This window comes from Hyaena hyaena, unplaced genomic scaffold (genome assembly GCF_003009895.1).
Source record: "Hyaena hyaena isolate Hyena2069 unplaced genomic scaffold, ASM300989v1 scaffold_154, whole genome shotgun sequence".
Lineage (NCBI taxonomy): Eukaryota > Metazoa > Chordata > Mammalia > Carnivora > Hyaenidae > Hyaena > Hyaena hyaena.
This window is the reverse complement of record NW_024080786.1, coordinates 669059-682661: the sequence shown is the minus strand read 5'-3', so window position 1 is coordinate 682661 and position 13603 is coordinate 669059. Positions and strand designations below refer to the sequence as shown.

Sequence of the window (13603 nt, the reverse complement as noted above, 5' to 3'; positions counted from 1 at the left end):
CTGGCTGTCTCGGGCAGTTGTGCCTGCGCCCCGAGGCCGCTATCTGCTGTCGCCGCGCGGCGCAGGCCCGGGCGAGGGCGAGCGCGCGGGCGCGGGGAAGTCGCCGGTCCAGATCGCGCGGGACTCCAAGGAGGTGGCGGGCGTCCTGCCTTCGCTGTCCCTTCTTCTTTCCCGCCGGGCCCTTCTCCCGGGGCTTGCGGACGGGGTAGATGGACCGAGGCGGGAGGGGCCCGGGCCGGGGGAGACGGAATGGAGGCGGGAGGGTGAGGGCGGGCAACCTCACATGAGTTGGGGTTGCTGCATAGCTTCTTGGTGCGCCGAGGGGTACCACGACGTGTAGCTGGGGATGTAGGAGCCCGCGCTGCCGCCCGAGCCCTTCCCGGATGAAGAGTTGGGGTTCCAGCCAGGTGGCACTGGCGGGGAGGCGGCAGACAGCGCCCGGCCGTTGGCCAGCGCGCTACCCTCCAGAGCCGCCCCGCCCTGCTTCATCAGTTTCTTGAACTTGGAACGCTTGTTCTGGAACCAGATCTTGACCTGCAAGAGCGGACAATAACGTGACTCGGCTAGGTCCATTGTGCCTACCGTGGTCGTCGGGGAGACAAGGGGGCTGTGCGTGGGACAGTGGAGGAAGGATTCCCCTGGCTGCCCTGGAGACTGGGCAGCTCCCCACCGGAGGAGCAGAGCCCTCCAAGAAGAGCCCCTCATCACCTATAAGAATCAAAGCCTGGCAGGCCAGGCTGCCGGCCGCCGGTGGCCCGCAGGGGCAGCTCTCAGAGAGCCAAGGGGGCGTGGTGGTGAGGAGTGAGGGGGCGGGGGGGGGGGATCCAGACCTTCGCTTGTCAGGGACTCAGCTCGACCCTGGCAACAGTCGGGGGGAAGAAGCAGCGCCTGCACAGCATCGCGTCTTCAAGTCCAATAGGAACATCCATTAAAGGATCGAGTGGAGGAAAGGAGTGGAGGAAATTTATTTGCAATGCCACCTACTTTCTCCTTGCTCCATTCTTTCTGCCCTTGAGTGAGTTAGGGGCCAACTGAGGAGGCCAAAGGTTTTGTTTAAACTTTTCATTTGGACTTAAAATCAACCTTTAAGTGTCTTAGTGTCTGTTTGCTCTCCCCAGCTCCGCTCCAAATCCCGGCCCAGACGTTGGAAATCCGCGCCAGTCCTGATCAGAAAGCCCATGGGCTCCCCAAAGTCTTAAGCGCAATCGGGAAGGAAGGTCCCGTTTCTCCTCCAAGGTCTGGGACATGGGAGGTGAGAAGGCGGAGGAAAGGATTTCCTCCTACCCAAACCCGGTGAGGAGGAGGAGGAGGAGGAGGAGGAGGAGGAGGAGGAGGAGGAGGAGGAGGAGATGGGAGACAGAGGCTCTGGCTGGCCGGGCCCTGAGTGATTAGCCACACACTTTAAAGGCAAAGAAGGGATTAAGCCCAGCGTCTATTGTTCCAGTTGTTCGGGCACGTGTGACCTCAGAGTCCCCAAACAAACGTCTAGGGAAATCCTTCCTCGCCCTAATCAGATTGTCCAGGGACTGAGGGCCGGGCGGCAGACAGCGTGGAATACAGAGCTCAGCGACAGAGCCAGGGCAGAGAAAACAAGGAAGGAAGGAGAGACGCCAGGAGAGCCAGGAGTGGGAAGGACACACACACACGCACGCACGCACACGCACACACATGCACACAATCTCTGACCCTGAGGCGCAAAGAGCAAGACAAGAAGCTCCGGGCGCAGGCCGGCCGCGGAAGCCCGCTTGGCAGAGGGGGCAGCGGCAAGGTACCTGCGTCTGCGTGAGTCCCAAGGAGGCCGCGAGCTCCGCCCTCTCGGGCAGAGCTAGGTACTGAGTTTGCTGGAACCTCCGGTTCAAAGCCTGCAACTGCAAACTGGAATAAATCGTCCTGGGTTTGCGGATCTTTTTCCCCTTGCCATTGAAGCGCACTTCACCGCCTTCCACCACCGTGCTCTTCTCGGAGTCAGCCCCTGGAGGGACAGCAGAAGCGGAGGGCCACTGTTAATGCAGGGACAGCCTTTAGTGAGGGGAGCCCAGGGCCGGTGGCAACCGAGGGGTGGCGGTGGCTGGGCTCAGAGAGAACGCTCAAGAAACTCCGAAAGCCAGGGAAGTGTCCCATAAAGTCCGAGGGCCAGACCCGGGCCGCAGCAGGCGGACTGGGGCAGTTCCCAAACGTGTAGTTCCTGCCTTTGCAGGGAAAGTTTGCTATTTTTGCAGGCGGTAGTTGAGGTTTAATTACCCTTAATTGCATACATTGTTTATAGCGCTACGCAATAAATAATTACTGAGACTAATACGTGCACATGTGGGTTTCTGTTTTCCAAAGGGGCATTGTGTGCTCGGTGCACAGAGCCGCCCAGAGGCCCAGACAGTTCCAGGGGACGCTCTCGGATTTATTCTTTACTGGATAGTTGCGAGTTGGGTGGAATTTTGAAAATTTTTTTTCTTTGCTATGACAAGGACCCATAGATTGATACCCGAAACCTCCACTGCTCCGGCGCCCTCCCCACCCCCTCCTCCCTCTCCCCCTCTCCCTCCTCTCTCTCTCTCTCTCTCTTCCTCCCCCCTCTTCCTCCCTCTTTTTCTCCCTGCTTCTGTCCCTCGCTCCCTTCGTACCCTTTCCTCTCCCTCTCCTTCTCCCTAGCAGGCGCACGTACCTGGGTCCTCCAGGCGGCTCTGGGCGAGGCTGGCGCTGCCCGGGTAGGACTGCACCGAACTGATGTAGGGGCTGGACGCGTGGCTGCTGACCGAGTTGACGTAGGGGTAGCCCAGCGGTCGGGAGAAAGACGAGGCCGAGCTGTAAGCGCCGTCGGGCTGCGAATGGCCCGCCGAGTGTAAACAGTGCATGGAGTAGTGCCCGTGGGACATGGGAGAAGGAGACATTTGCTGGTTGGGTGGCCCAAACTCCATAAACACCGCCTTGCCCGACACGGGGCTGTTGAGACTTTCTGGCATGGTGGTCATGGTCATCTCTTCTCGCGGGGTCTGGGTGTGGGTCTCTCTCTCTCCTCTGCTTCCCTTTTGGGGGTCTCTGTGTTTCTCAGGACAGGAAGGAACCCAATTTAAGCGGAACAGGGGTTTTCACTTTCCATTCATAAGAAAATGGAGTTTGTCTCTTTGAAAAGTCTAAGCATGATGCTGCCGAGCTCCCCAAACTCGCTTCAAAGCTTTGACTCAGCCAAGGTCATAAATATTCATGAGCTGGCGGAGCTGATTGGTCCGCTGTCTTGCATAATCACCGGGGATTGGTCCGAGGCGCTCCGGCTCCGCTGGACTAGAGCGGGCGAGGCGGCCCGGCCTCGGGAGAAACGCGTCCACACTTCCCGGCCGGGGCTCCTCTGCAACAGAGCGCGCCGCGTGGGGCGCACAATGGGCTGCAGCACCCGCGCCGGGACCTCCGCGGCCCGCGGCTCCTCAGCCTCCCGCCTTCCCCGGCGCGCCGTACTTCCCAGAAACCCACCAGCGGTTCGGCGCAGCCGCCCTCCCCCCACTACTGTCCCCACCCTCCGCCCGCCCCCAACACCCAGACAGGGGCATCACTTCTCCCAGCCGCCGTCACCCGGTCCAGCGCTCAGCTAGGGCTCCGGAGCCCGGCCGAGGCCTCGGAGCGCGAAGTCGCGCACGGGGGTGGGGGTGGGGGCACCGGCGGCGGCCAGCCGCGCGCTGTCCTCCCGAGAGTCGTGTGCCTAGCGCAGCGCTCCCCTCGATGGCATCTCCCGGGCCTGGGTCTGCTCTGCCACATCGCTGGGGGCAGGTTTGGGGCCCTCTGGGCGAACTCACTCACTCGGCCGCCGCGCCGCCGCCGCCGCTCCCTGGGGCCCGCTCGCATTGCTCCAGGCCCTGCTGGCCACTCCAGCTCGAGGCTGCACCGGTCTGATTAAAGCAGTGCGCGCGGAGAGCCAGGAACCCGCGCTTCTCCTCCCAGGAAAGGCGGCCGCACCGCCCCCTCCCCCCAACACACACCCCCTCTTTCCCTCCCAACCTTCCTCCGCCTCCCCCTCCTCCTCACTCCCTCTGCGCTGAAAGCCCTGGACTCACTCGCCCCAAGGGCGCGGCGCAGAGTGGAGCCGAGGAGCCGGCGGGCTCAGTTTGGCTTTAGACGCGGGTCCCAGGTGGTCAGTTTCCAGCCTCGCCGGGTCTGGCGAGAGTACCCCGGGTTTAGGAGTCCTGGGGAACACCGAAACCCACGGCAAAAACAGGCCAGTGGGAGGCTCGCATGTCTTTGTACAGTCGTGTCTCTCATTGTCGCCCAGGATCCTCCTCATCTTCAGTGGTCAAAGCGGGCGCCACTGGGCCTGGGGGCAGGGCTAGCAAAGGCTGACACTGCGCCTTCTATCTTCTGGGGCGCTAGGTACAGAAAAGCGCACAAAAGCCCCCCGCCGCCGCCACCACACAGCCGCCCCCACGAGGCGTGGCGCGCACCACGCTGCCTGCTAGGGACTGCTGGTTCCCCATCCCGCCAGCCCCACGGTGAATCCCAAATTACTTTGTTAGGTAATTAGAAAGTGTTGATAATTATTTCTTTCATAATTTAGCGGTGTGACGGGAACGGGGAAATGATCTTGTGAAAGTTCACACGTGCAGATGTATTAGTTACTGATTCATTTGATTAAATGGTAGTCTCAAGTGCTCCGATCCGCAGCTGAAGGCGCCCCATTAGCATAACACTGATGTTTAATTTTCATACGCATAATTAGCCATATATTTAACACTAATAGCAACATGCAGCCTTTCAGCGTTAAACAGCCCGGGATTTGATCTGGCCTGAGCTGAACCTTCGGCGATGCACCTTCCCCTGTCTGGAGTGCGCAATGATCACAGGACAAACCTCTGTAATCAAGCACATTTTGGCAGAGGGAACACCAATAAAAATGAACATTCAAAACAAATTACATCGTGCTGTCGTTACAGATATTAGTGGAAGGGGCTTCTCTCTTTTTTAACTTGTGTAGCCGCAGCTGCTGCCCGCGGAATTCCTCTCCTTTGGTTTAAGGGCATGATGTTGGGGGTAGCAATATTTCAGGCAGCGTGGTTGGAGCAAAAAGAAAAACAAAAGCAAAAAAAAAAAAAAAAAAAAGACTTCAAACCAATAACGGGTTTGCCAACGTTTAAAAAGATTTTTTTTCCCCTTAATCACCGAACCACACGGTGATGCTTTGTAGCAACAACCAGCTAATGACTCCGCCACCAGACTACTCTTGGAGCCGCTCGACTCCTCTTGATTTTCTTGTTGCACTTGTGGCTTTAACTGCTCCTTCCTAGAGCCTGTTTCGGGGTGTGGAGTGAGGTGCGGTGCCCCCCGCACAGCGGCGCGGACGCCGCCCGGGCCCCTGGTCTTTCGCGCGCACCTATAGCCGGGCCCTGCCCACGTAAGTGATTGCCTCTGCGGGCGCGGGGTCGCGGTTGGGACCGAGGGAAGTGGCGGTTGACTTCGGGCGCTCAGGGCGACGCGTGAGGAAACCCGACGGCTAGGTTTCTTCCAGAGAACTGCAAGATGTGGGAAGGGGAGAGGGAGACGGCCACAGGTCGCGACTGTCTACAGGGCTCTCGGTCCACCTCTGGAGGGGGGGGGGGGAATCCAAGCCTTTCCAGCGCAGGGGACAGGGCTGGCTCCGTGGAACAAAGGACTCGCACGCGCCCCCTCAGGAAAAGGTTTCAGAGTCTTGTTTATGTTAGAAATGAATTATATGTGGGCGAGGGAGTCTCTACATTGGGGAATTATTTCCTATCCGCAGAGAAGCGGGTCCCGGGAGGGAAGGCTGAGCCGGGGCCCTCGGGAGCGGAGACACCCGGCCTTGAGTAGTTTCCGAGTGAGCGATCTTGTCTCCACTCTAGGAGGCCAGAGAGGATCCCTCCCCCCAACCCCCCCAAACCCCCGCTGCTAAGACACCTGTTCTGAAACGTTGGTTTGCTAAGATCTTTGCCTGCCCCAACTCTGTGAGGAAACAAAACTCTCACATTTATCCTGAGAGTCCCGGATTCCAAGTAGAACCTGTTGGAGACACCGCAGGACCCGCACCCGGTGGTAGTAGCCGTAGTAGCCGTAGGCATGCGTGGGCTGAAATCCCAATGGCCCCGGGGGGATGTTTGGGGCCAGTTCATCTGGGAGGTGACGGCGGTGGTGCACGCGGTATTTTAAAATCTGCTTTCTAACTTCAACTTCAAAGCATGTTAAACGGAGTTCGTTCTAATTCAAGTTTGTTTCCTACGGAGCTGAGTATTGGCTGGTGCTGCTATATATACATACATGTGTGTATAATGTTTAAATTAGGCTTAAACTAGTTACTTTAATACATAGGATTATGAACCTGTCCCCAAAATACTTCCACCTCAGAACAATTGCTGCACAAGCAGCATGTTATCCCAGTTTATGGTAAAATCCTGTGGCCCTAATAAAATTATTCTTGAGGAACTTGGAGTAAACTGATCCGTAGATAAGATAAGAGGCTAACCGTTGCAATCTGATTGTTCTAGGAGAGAAGTGCAATCATTATCTGGCAAACCTCTCCCAAGGCCATCTGGGCCTGGTTCCTCTAGAATAGGATTGTTTCAGAGCTGCAGCCTCAGCCTTGAGGCTTTTGCTTGGCCAACTCTCAAGCATCCCCAAAGTTTTTCTATGGTCCTTGTAAATCTTCAACCCCTCCCTCGCCTTTTCCAGCTCTCAGATCCACTTGAATTGGAACCACTTTGGTCCAAATTCTACATCCCTGGACACAGAGAAAGGGAGTTGGAGGGGCTGGGGACACCTAAGAGAATCCAAGTTCAGGGAAAAGCTTGAATTCGCCAATTTTCCAAGTGCACTTATTGGCCTCAGTTTCCCATCTCTTCTCCACTCTGAGTGTCACAAAGGTGAGCTGCCTCTTGGGTCCTGATCACAGAGGTCACCTGTCATGACAACTACAGGTGCTCACATTTCCTTGATGCTCTCCAGCCCAAGCTATATTTAGGGGGTGGCAACTTTGCAAAACCCGTTTCAGGACAAGCAAAAGCTAGCACAACCCCTGACTGCCCAGACACCGGGACTTCACTGAACATAGTTCTTTAAACCATGATCAGAGGGGGGATAGTTTCTATATGGTCTGCTAGATGCCCAATACCTCTTCACCTGAGCCCAGGTGTGAACAGGTGTTGGGGGGGAGGTGCTGAGGAAGGAAGGGTATTCTAATCAGAAATGGGCCTTTGGGAAATGCAGAACGTGGGCCTTTGGATTTCCTGCTTCTGAAGCAGGTGGAGCTGTGGGCTTGCCAGCTCCAATCCCAACTAACTTGACCCTAGCCCTCAAAAGTTTCCGTATCTCCCCCTGCTGGGATCCTCTGGGTCACCATCAGAAGAGCACAGTCCAAAGGGGGCCAATACAGGGAGAGGCCCGCTTAGGAGTTAGACCAGTTGGACACTGTTCACATCTGGATGGCTGAGGCCGATATTCTAATTCCTAGTGCAACAGACAGTCGTGTGTGTGATGGAGGAGTGGAGAGGGGTTCTCAAAAGAAACCTCAGGGATGGCCACTTAGGACAGGATGAGGGACACGTAGGAGGAGCCACAGGGGACTGGCAAAGTCATGTTTTTGGACTGATAGAGCTCTGTAGAGACCAGGCCCAGGTTTCACAGGCAGGGGAATGTTTGTGACCAACTCCTCTGTTTTTGGGCTAATCTTTTCATCCGCAAAAGCAGCTATGAAGGGAAAGAACTGGAAGGGCTGGGGTGTGCAACGTGGGATCCACAAGACCGGAAAAAAGAGACAGAAAAAAAAAATTCCCAGCTAACATCCAGGCTCATTTTTCCCCCTCATATGCACATGTAAGAAGTTTAGAGATTCAAAAATTAACCACCCACCCTCTCTCCCCAGTAACTGTCAGAGACACAAGGAGCACAGACACAATGGTTAAGAAGGAAAAGCTTTTTACTTGGGCAGAGTCAAGACGAGGAAAAAAACATGCATCTCTAGAAATCCCTCATCTTCCAAATGAGGGCGTCCCCACTCTCCTCCAGAATCCCCACCCCCCACCCCCAGTGTTAGGAAGCTGAGCCAGCTCCAGGATCCATCTTTCTGAAGCCGCTCGCCCAAAGCAGGGCTTGAGATCCGAGTTCCCAACTGCCCCTAAACCCCACAGGGTTTTCCAAGACTAGACGCTAGGTTGGTTACTGTGTGAACTGCCCTTCGCCTGTGTCTTTTATAAAGTTCTCCAGCTAGATTTCAGCAATTTGGGATAAAAAGCGCCTGGCCTCTGAGACCTTCGGGCGGCTCCTCAGGCCTCCTGCGGCAGTTTGGTCAGGATCTCCACGCCCCCCGACGTGATGAGAACTGTGTGCTCGAACTGGGCTGACCTGAAACACACACAGCAGCTGTCAAAGCGCAACTCCCCCCCCCCCCCCCGGCTGCAGGGTAGGGGTAAGGGGGTGGGGAGCAGTAGCCCGCCAGGGCTGTCGGACGAACCTTCCCTTCCCATATAATTTAAAAGCAACGGCACCTTTGATTGTCCAGGGAGACCACAGTCCATGCATCCTCCAGGACTTTAAATTCAGGCGATCCCTCGGTGATGATTGGCTCTGTAAGAAGGAAAATATTTACTGCAGTGATCTAATCAGATTCTTGTCAAATATTGTTTCTGTTTCGGCTGATTATGAAAAAAGAGAATAAGAAGGTTCTCCTCCCCTCCCCCCAAGTGCTTCCCCCACGGGTTCATGTTGTCATCTCGCAGAGGCTGATAATTGATGTTGCTTACATAGTATACTACAAACTAAACAGTAGGGAGAGGAAACACTACCGCATTCAAAAATGTATGAAGTTGCCTAGTTCGTAATTTTTTTAGAAAAAAGGGCATTTTAATCAAGCCTTAATTAGGACCCTGCGGATAATAACCACCCAAACACCAGTCCCTCTTATAAATACCAGTCAGTTTTTAAAAATATTTGAATTTTTAAAACATGCTCAAAATGTTCATTAATCAGCAAATAACAATTTTCTTATTTCACTCTAATTGCTTCTCCATTAAGTACCACAGTCAGAAATATGATGCCTCTGAGGTCTTAGGTGATTGGAATTTGGTGGTGACACCAATCACATGATCAGCCAGGAATGGGCAGCCAGAGACTGCATACCACTTGCTGACAGAGAGCAAGGGACATAATCGCTTCTAGTTAGTGGGTGTTAATTTAAAAAAAAAAAAAAAAACGAAAAAATAAAACAAAAAAAAACCCTCAAAAAACCCCAACCACAAAACAAAAAAATGAAAACAAAACAAAACAAAACACCAAACGCCACATTATGCTGGTAACAGAATTAGAGGCTGGATGGCTGCCGTCTCCTAAATGTGTCGGTAAGTATCTGATTTAGGAAGATGGGACTCCAGGATATTATTTAATCAGATTTGCTATGCATCTGAATTATTTCATTACACTGATTGGCTTTATTATTCCTTCACGGGACTGCCTGGCCCAGGCCAGCGCTGCTGCCTCCACCAGGAGAGCCCCCACTCTCTGAAGGGGAGCTTGGGCACTGACCTATAGTGAATGCCATTCCCTCCTCCATGAGTAGATCGCTGTCATTTGCTGCAAAACAAAATATATGGGGTAGGGGGAGTGGGAAATGGAGAGAAAGAGAGAAACACAATTAGAGGGTCAGGACTGCTCAAAAACCTTGGTCATTTTATTTATTTTCTTTTAGGGTAGAAGGAAGGATGGAGATTTCTAGCATCCTGGTGGTGGCTACCACCAACAGGTTAAACACAGGGGTTCTGGGCCTTAGCTTCGGCATTTTCTTTGTTGGGGGGGTCAAGACCCCTAGGAAGGGTGCACCAAAGCCTAGCAGAGGCAGCCTGGGTGCTCCAGACACCTGTTGGATACCCGCCCCCCACCCCCACACACCTGTCCCTTGTCCACTTGCTTCAAGGTCTCCTGATTCCACTGGGTCCTAGACCCTGCCCTCCTACCCCAAAGAGGAAGATATCTTGGGGAACTGACACAAAGGGAAGGCAGCCACTTAGCGGTGCATATTGGAGCGGGAAGCTAGGACAGGAGTGACTTGCAATGACTCCAAGTGTTGGTGTAGGGTGGGATACACGCCTGAGATGCTCTGTCTGCACTCCTGCCGGGACCTCTTCTGTGTTGCTTCGATGGGGGAGAGGGGTCTCTAGTACAAAAAGAATTCTGATCTGCTGGGTCTATGGGGATCTTCCAGGGAATGGGTTCCAGCTGGTAGTCCCTCCAGAGACCGTTCCCATCCTAAGCACACAGGTCAAGGCCTAACTTTCCTTTGGTCCCTGTCCAACTGTGCAGCTCTCCTGGGGGCACTCCATAGAACTGCCTCCTACCCTCCCCCAAATCCTCCCACTGCTTCTGGCCCACCCTTGTGTTTCTCACTGTAGGGTGCACACCCAGGCAGTGAAAAGCAGAAGGCTCTGGGGAAGGAACACAAGCGTGGCTGTGATCTAGAAATCACTAACGGGTACATGCTGCTAAATAGATCAGCTGTCAACGCTGTGTAGGATGTAATGAAGTTTAACCACAACAGTCAGCGGTTAGAGAAGGGGTAGAAAAAGAAAAACAGAAAGCAGTCATATGTGCATGCTGCTGGGACATTGATGCACTGGCATTTTGTTTTCAGTTAACTTTTTCTAGGCAAATATCCCTTGTGTCTTCTAGCTATCACCTTTCGTGGGAAGACAAAAGACAAAATAAACCTTTCTTTGCGATTGAAACTGCGGGCTCTAATCCAGTAACACTGTAATGTGCTGGTTACAATTAAGTAACCCCCCGCCCCCACACATGCATACACACCAAAGGATGATACATTCAAAGTTACTGAAACATCAGGAGCAAAACTGCCTTTTCTGGATCCCATTCAATAGCTTTCTTACCATGATGCCAAATTTCTGGATGTCCATGAAAGTAAGATCCTATCCCATGTCCCACAAAATGTGGACAGACTTGCAAACCATTCTGATGAGTTATGTGGCTTTAAAAGTGACCAAACAAAATATTTAATTAAATTAGGTAAGTTTTTAATGCATACTTAAAGTCACTTTAAAATAGTTCCCGAAAGCGAAAAAAATCAGTTATATTTAGAGTCAGATGGTAACATTACTGTTTTCATTATTCTGGAATCATTAAAATTGTTGCCATTGTGTGTAATGACTCCCTTTGGGTAAACTAAGAAAAAAGGCATGTATCTAACGTAGTGGTTTGCTTCATTTACCTTAGTACAGCACTCAAACAAGGTCACTTTTAGATAACAGATGAGTGTTATCTCATATATAGATCAATATACATAACCAGATACATGTGTATAGAATGCAGGGAATAAAAGCTTGCCTTGTTTGTATGAGGTTTCACAAAAGACTGCAAGTTACTACTGACTTGGGAACCAAACAGAGAAACAAAAATGCAATCTAGAAATGTGACCTTCCTACTTTTATAATTCCCTTATTTTGGCCTATTTCAAAACACTATACATCTTAGAAACAGAAACACTCATACAAAAGATCAAACCTGCTTTGTCAGTATTCTTAAAATACTCCAAAACTTTGTGATCATTGGGATTCCCACTCAAGACCTATATCATTAACGAAATTCAAACAGAATGTCTTTTAATCACTGTGATGCTTAAGAGAAGCTGGTATTGTGATTCCTAATCCTTGATGCTTTAGTAGTTATTTCTACATGCAAATATACTGGGTTCCATCTATTCCCTATAAATGAAATATGACATATAGATTCCAACCCTAAAATCTTCACCTACAAAGTTAAGAAGCTGCCTTTGAAATCAGGTGAACATATTCATTTCTAGGAGCACCACAAAGACTAGAACATATATACCATTGACAGTTATATTTTCATGTGGATAACGGGCACAGTGCCCTAACCCTAACCATAAGAATGAACCAAGATTTACAGGACTACTCTTTAAATTCTTACCAAACTCAGCATTCTCAGATCTCAAGCTAGAGTTTCTAACAGACCCTCAGTTTAGTGTACCCTGAATACACTCTGAACACATTTAAGCTGCATCTCCAGACCTGCAAGATATCTTCCCTTGGACCAGAATGTCACTACAAATAGCAGATGGACAGCCTCTCATTCAGATTTAATTCCCATGTAACTGGTAGTGCAGAAATAGGTAAGCTAAGCACGTGCTGATGACAGGAATAATGAGTCAACATTTTTATCTCTTAAAGTTGTACCTTATGGTTATAGTTATTTCTGTGTGCTTTCGCACTTTGGGCAGGAGGCAGAAAAACTTTTCCAAGATGTTTCTACTTGTGCCACAAAATTTCTGAATAAAAACTGAGAAGTAGATAGAGGGTGGAAGAGAGACTATGAAATATGACAATAATGATAGAATGATGGAGGCTTTTTTTTTTTTTTTTACAAGAATGGGTTCTACTTAAACCTATCAATTATGTGACTTCGATACCAACAGACTTCAATGATTCTAAGAACATTCAATGTAAACTGTTCTATTTTCTTTTCTAAACAAAACAAAGCCCCCCCCCCAAAACAAAACAAAACCTGGGATCTAACTGATTGGCAGGCATCACAGCTACATCTTAAATGTGTGTTATAATGGCAATCTTCATTTTAATTTCTGGTGAAAGGAAAGGAAGAAAGCCCATTCTGAAAAAACACTTGGGTTCCCTCCACCATCATCCCTCTCATTCCTCTTCATAAAAAAAAGAAAGAAAAAAAAAAAGCTGTGCAATTACAAGGTAGCTAAAGATATTTGAGTGCATTCTCCTACAACCATTTACTGCCTTGATCCTGCAGGAACTTATGGTTATAGGAGTATCACAGAATGTATGTGTCATGAATGCAAGGGTAAGGATTTCAGAGCCGGGTGGAAAGAGGAAAAGAACACAACAAATTTCATTCAGCTCCTTGGCTAAGCACCCATCTCAATGCTTGACTCCCAGAAGCTAAGTGTATACTTCTCTCTGTTTTTTTTCAGGGTATTTTCTTTTTGGATTTGTAGTGAGATTTTCAACACATACTTACTGGGACTAAATGCCATGAAATCGCATTAAGGTTCCTAATTACTACTTAAAATAATGCTTCTTTTACCACTTTGGAAAATATGGGAAGCACAGAATTATTTACCTGTTTCTAGGGTTTAAATCTAATTTCATAGAGACAATCCAAGTGACCTGTAATAGCAGATCCTGCTCTAACAGGAAAGCAAGTAGCGGTAACCCTGATTGTGGCATGGGGGGGTGTGGAACATGTGTGCTTCTCTTAGCTTGTGTGTTGAGGAAAATGGAACCAGCTGGACAGGCAGGGGTGCCCAAGAAATGCCTCCGTTGCACCCCAACACCAGCCATCTCAGGGCCATGACCATTTCTGAGCACAAGGGTCTTCTTGTCCTGGACATTCCACTCATGAGATCTGCCTTCTTTCTGCTGAAATCTACTGAAAAGAATTCTCCTGGCATTAGCTGTTCTGTTCTGATTTTCCCTAACTAAAAATCCTCTCAGACAGTACGTTCATCCATGAGCTGGAGCATGTTTATGACTCAGAGTCATAGGGACTATCTGGGGTGGGAAGAGAGGGGAGAGGAAGAAGAAAGTGTATTAACGTAGTCTATGAACTTTCTTTTATATTATACTAT

At 50.8% G+C, this 13603-nt stretch overlaps 2 protein-coding genes across 3 annotated transcripts in view; both read right to left on the bottom strand.

Moving 5' to 3' along the window:
* Window positions 1-276: 276 nt before the first annotated feature.
* Window positions 277-3064, bottom strand: DLX1 (distal-less homeobox 1). 2 transcript variants are annotated; one of them, XM_039239221.1, is made up of 3 exons: window positions 2660-3064; window positions 1773-1972; window positions 277-534 (listed from the first exon to the last, which is right to left on the bottom strand). In XM_039239221.1, exons 1-3 carry the CDS (start codon window positions 2970-2972, stop codon window positions 280-282), a joined length of 768 nt encoding a protein of 255 aa, XP_039095152.1. In that variant the 5' UTR covers window positions 2973-3064; the 3' UTR covers window positions 277-279. The 2 variants fall into 2 exon arrangements, with proteins under 2 accessions (XP_039095152.1, XP_039095153.1); XM_039239222.1 differs by lacking the exon at window positions 1773-1972 and having other exon boundaries at window positions 405-534.
* Window positions 3065-7905: 4841 nt separating this feature from the next.
* METAP1D (methionyl aminopeptidase type 1D, mitochondrial) overlaps window positions 7906-13603 on the bottom strand; it is an 85809-nt gene continuing 80111 nt past the window's right edge. The window contains exons 7-10 of the mRNA XM_039239226.1: window positions 10860-10957; window positions 9505-9552; window positions 8472-8550; window positions 7906-8328 (exon numbers count right to left, since the gene is read on the bottom strand). Coding sequence (XP_039095157.1) covers window positions 8250-8328; window positions 8472-8550; window positions 9505-9552; window positions 10860-10957 — 304 coding nt within the window. The 3' untranslated portion in view covers window positions 7906-8249. The remainder of the gene's footprint in view (window positions 8329-8471; window positions 8551-9504; window positions 9553-10859; window positions 10958-13603) is intronic.

Excerpts from the sequence above, each read along its gene's own strand:
- DLX1 (XM_039239221.1), bottom strand. The coding sequence starts at position 2,972 with ATGACCATGACCACCATGCCAGAAAGTCTCAACAGCCCCGTGTCGGGC. Across the intron at positions 1,973-2,659 it reads GAGCCGCCTGGAGGACCCAG|GGGCTGACTCCGAGAAGAGC; the intron begins GTACGTGCGCCT and ends CTGTCCCTCCAG. Across the intron at positions 535-1,772 it reads TGGGACTCACGCAGACGCAG|GTCAAGATCTGGTTCCAGAA; the intron begins GTACCTTGCCGC and ends CCGCTCTTGCAG.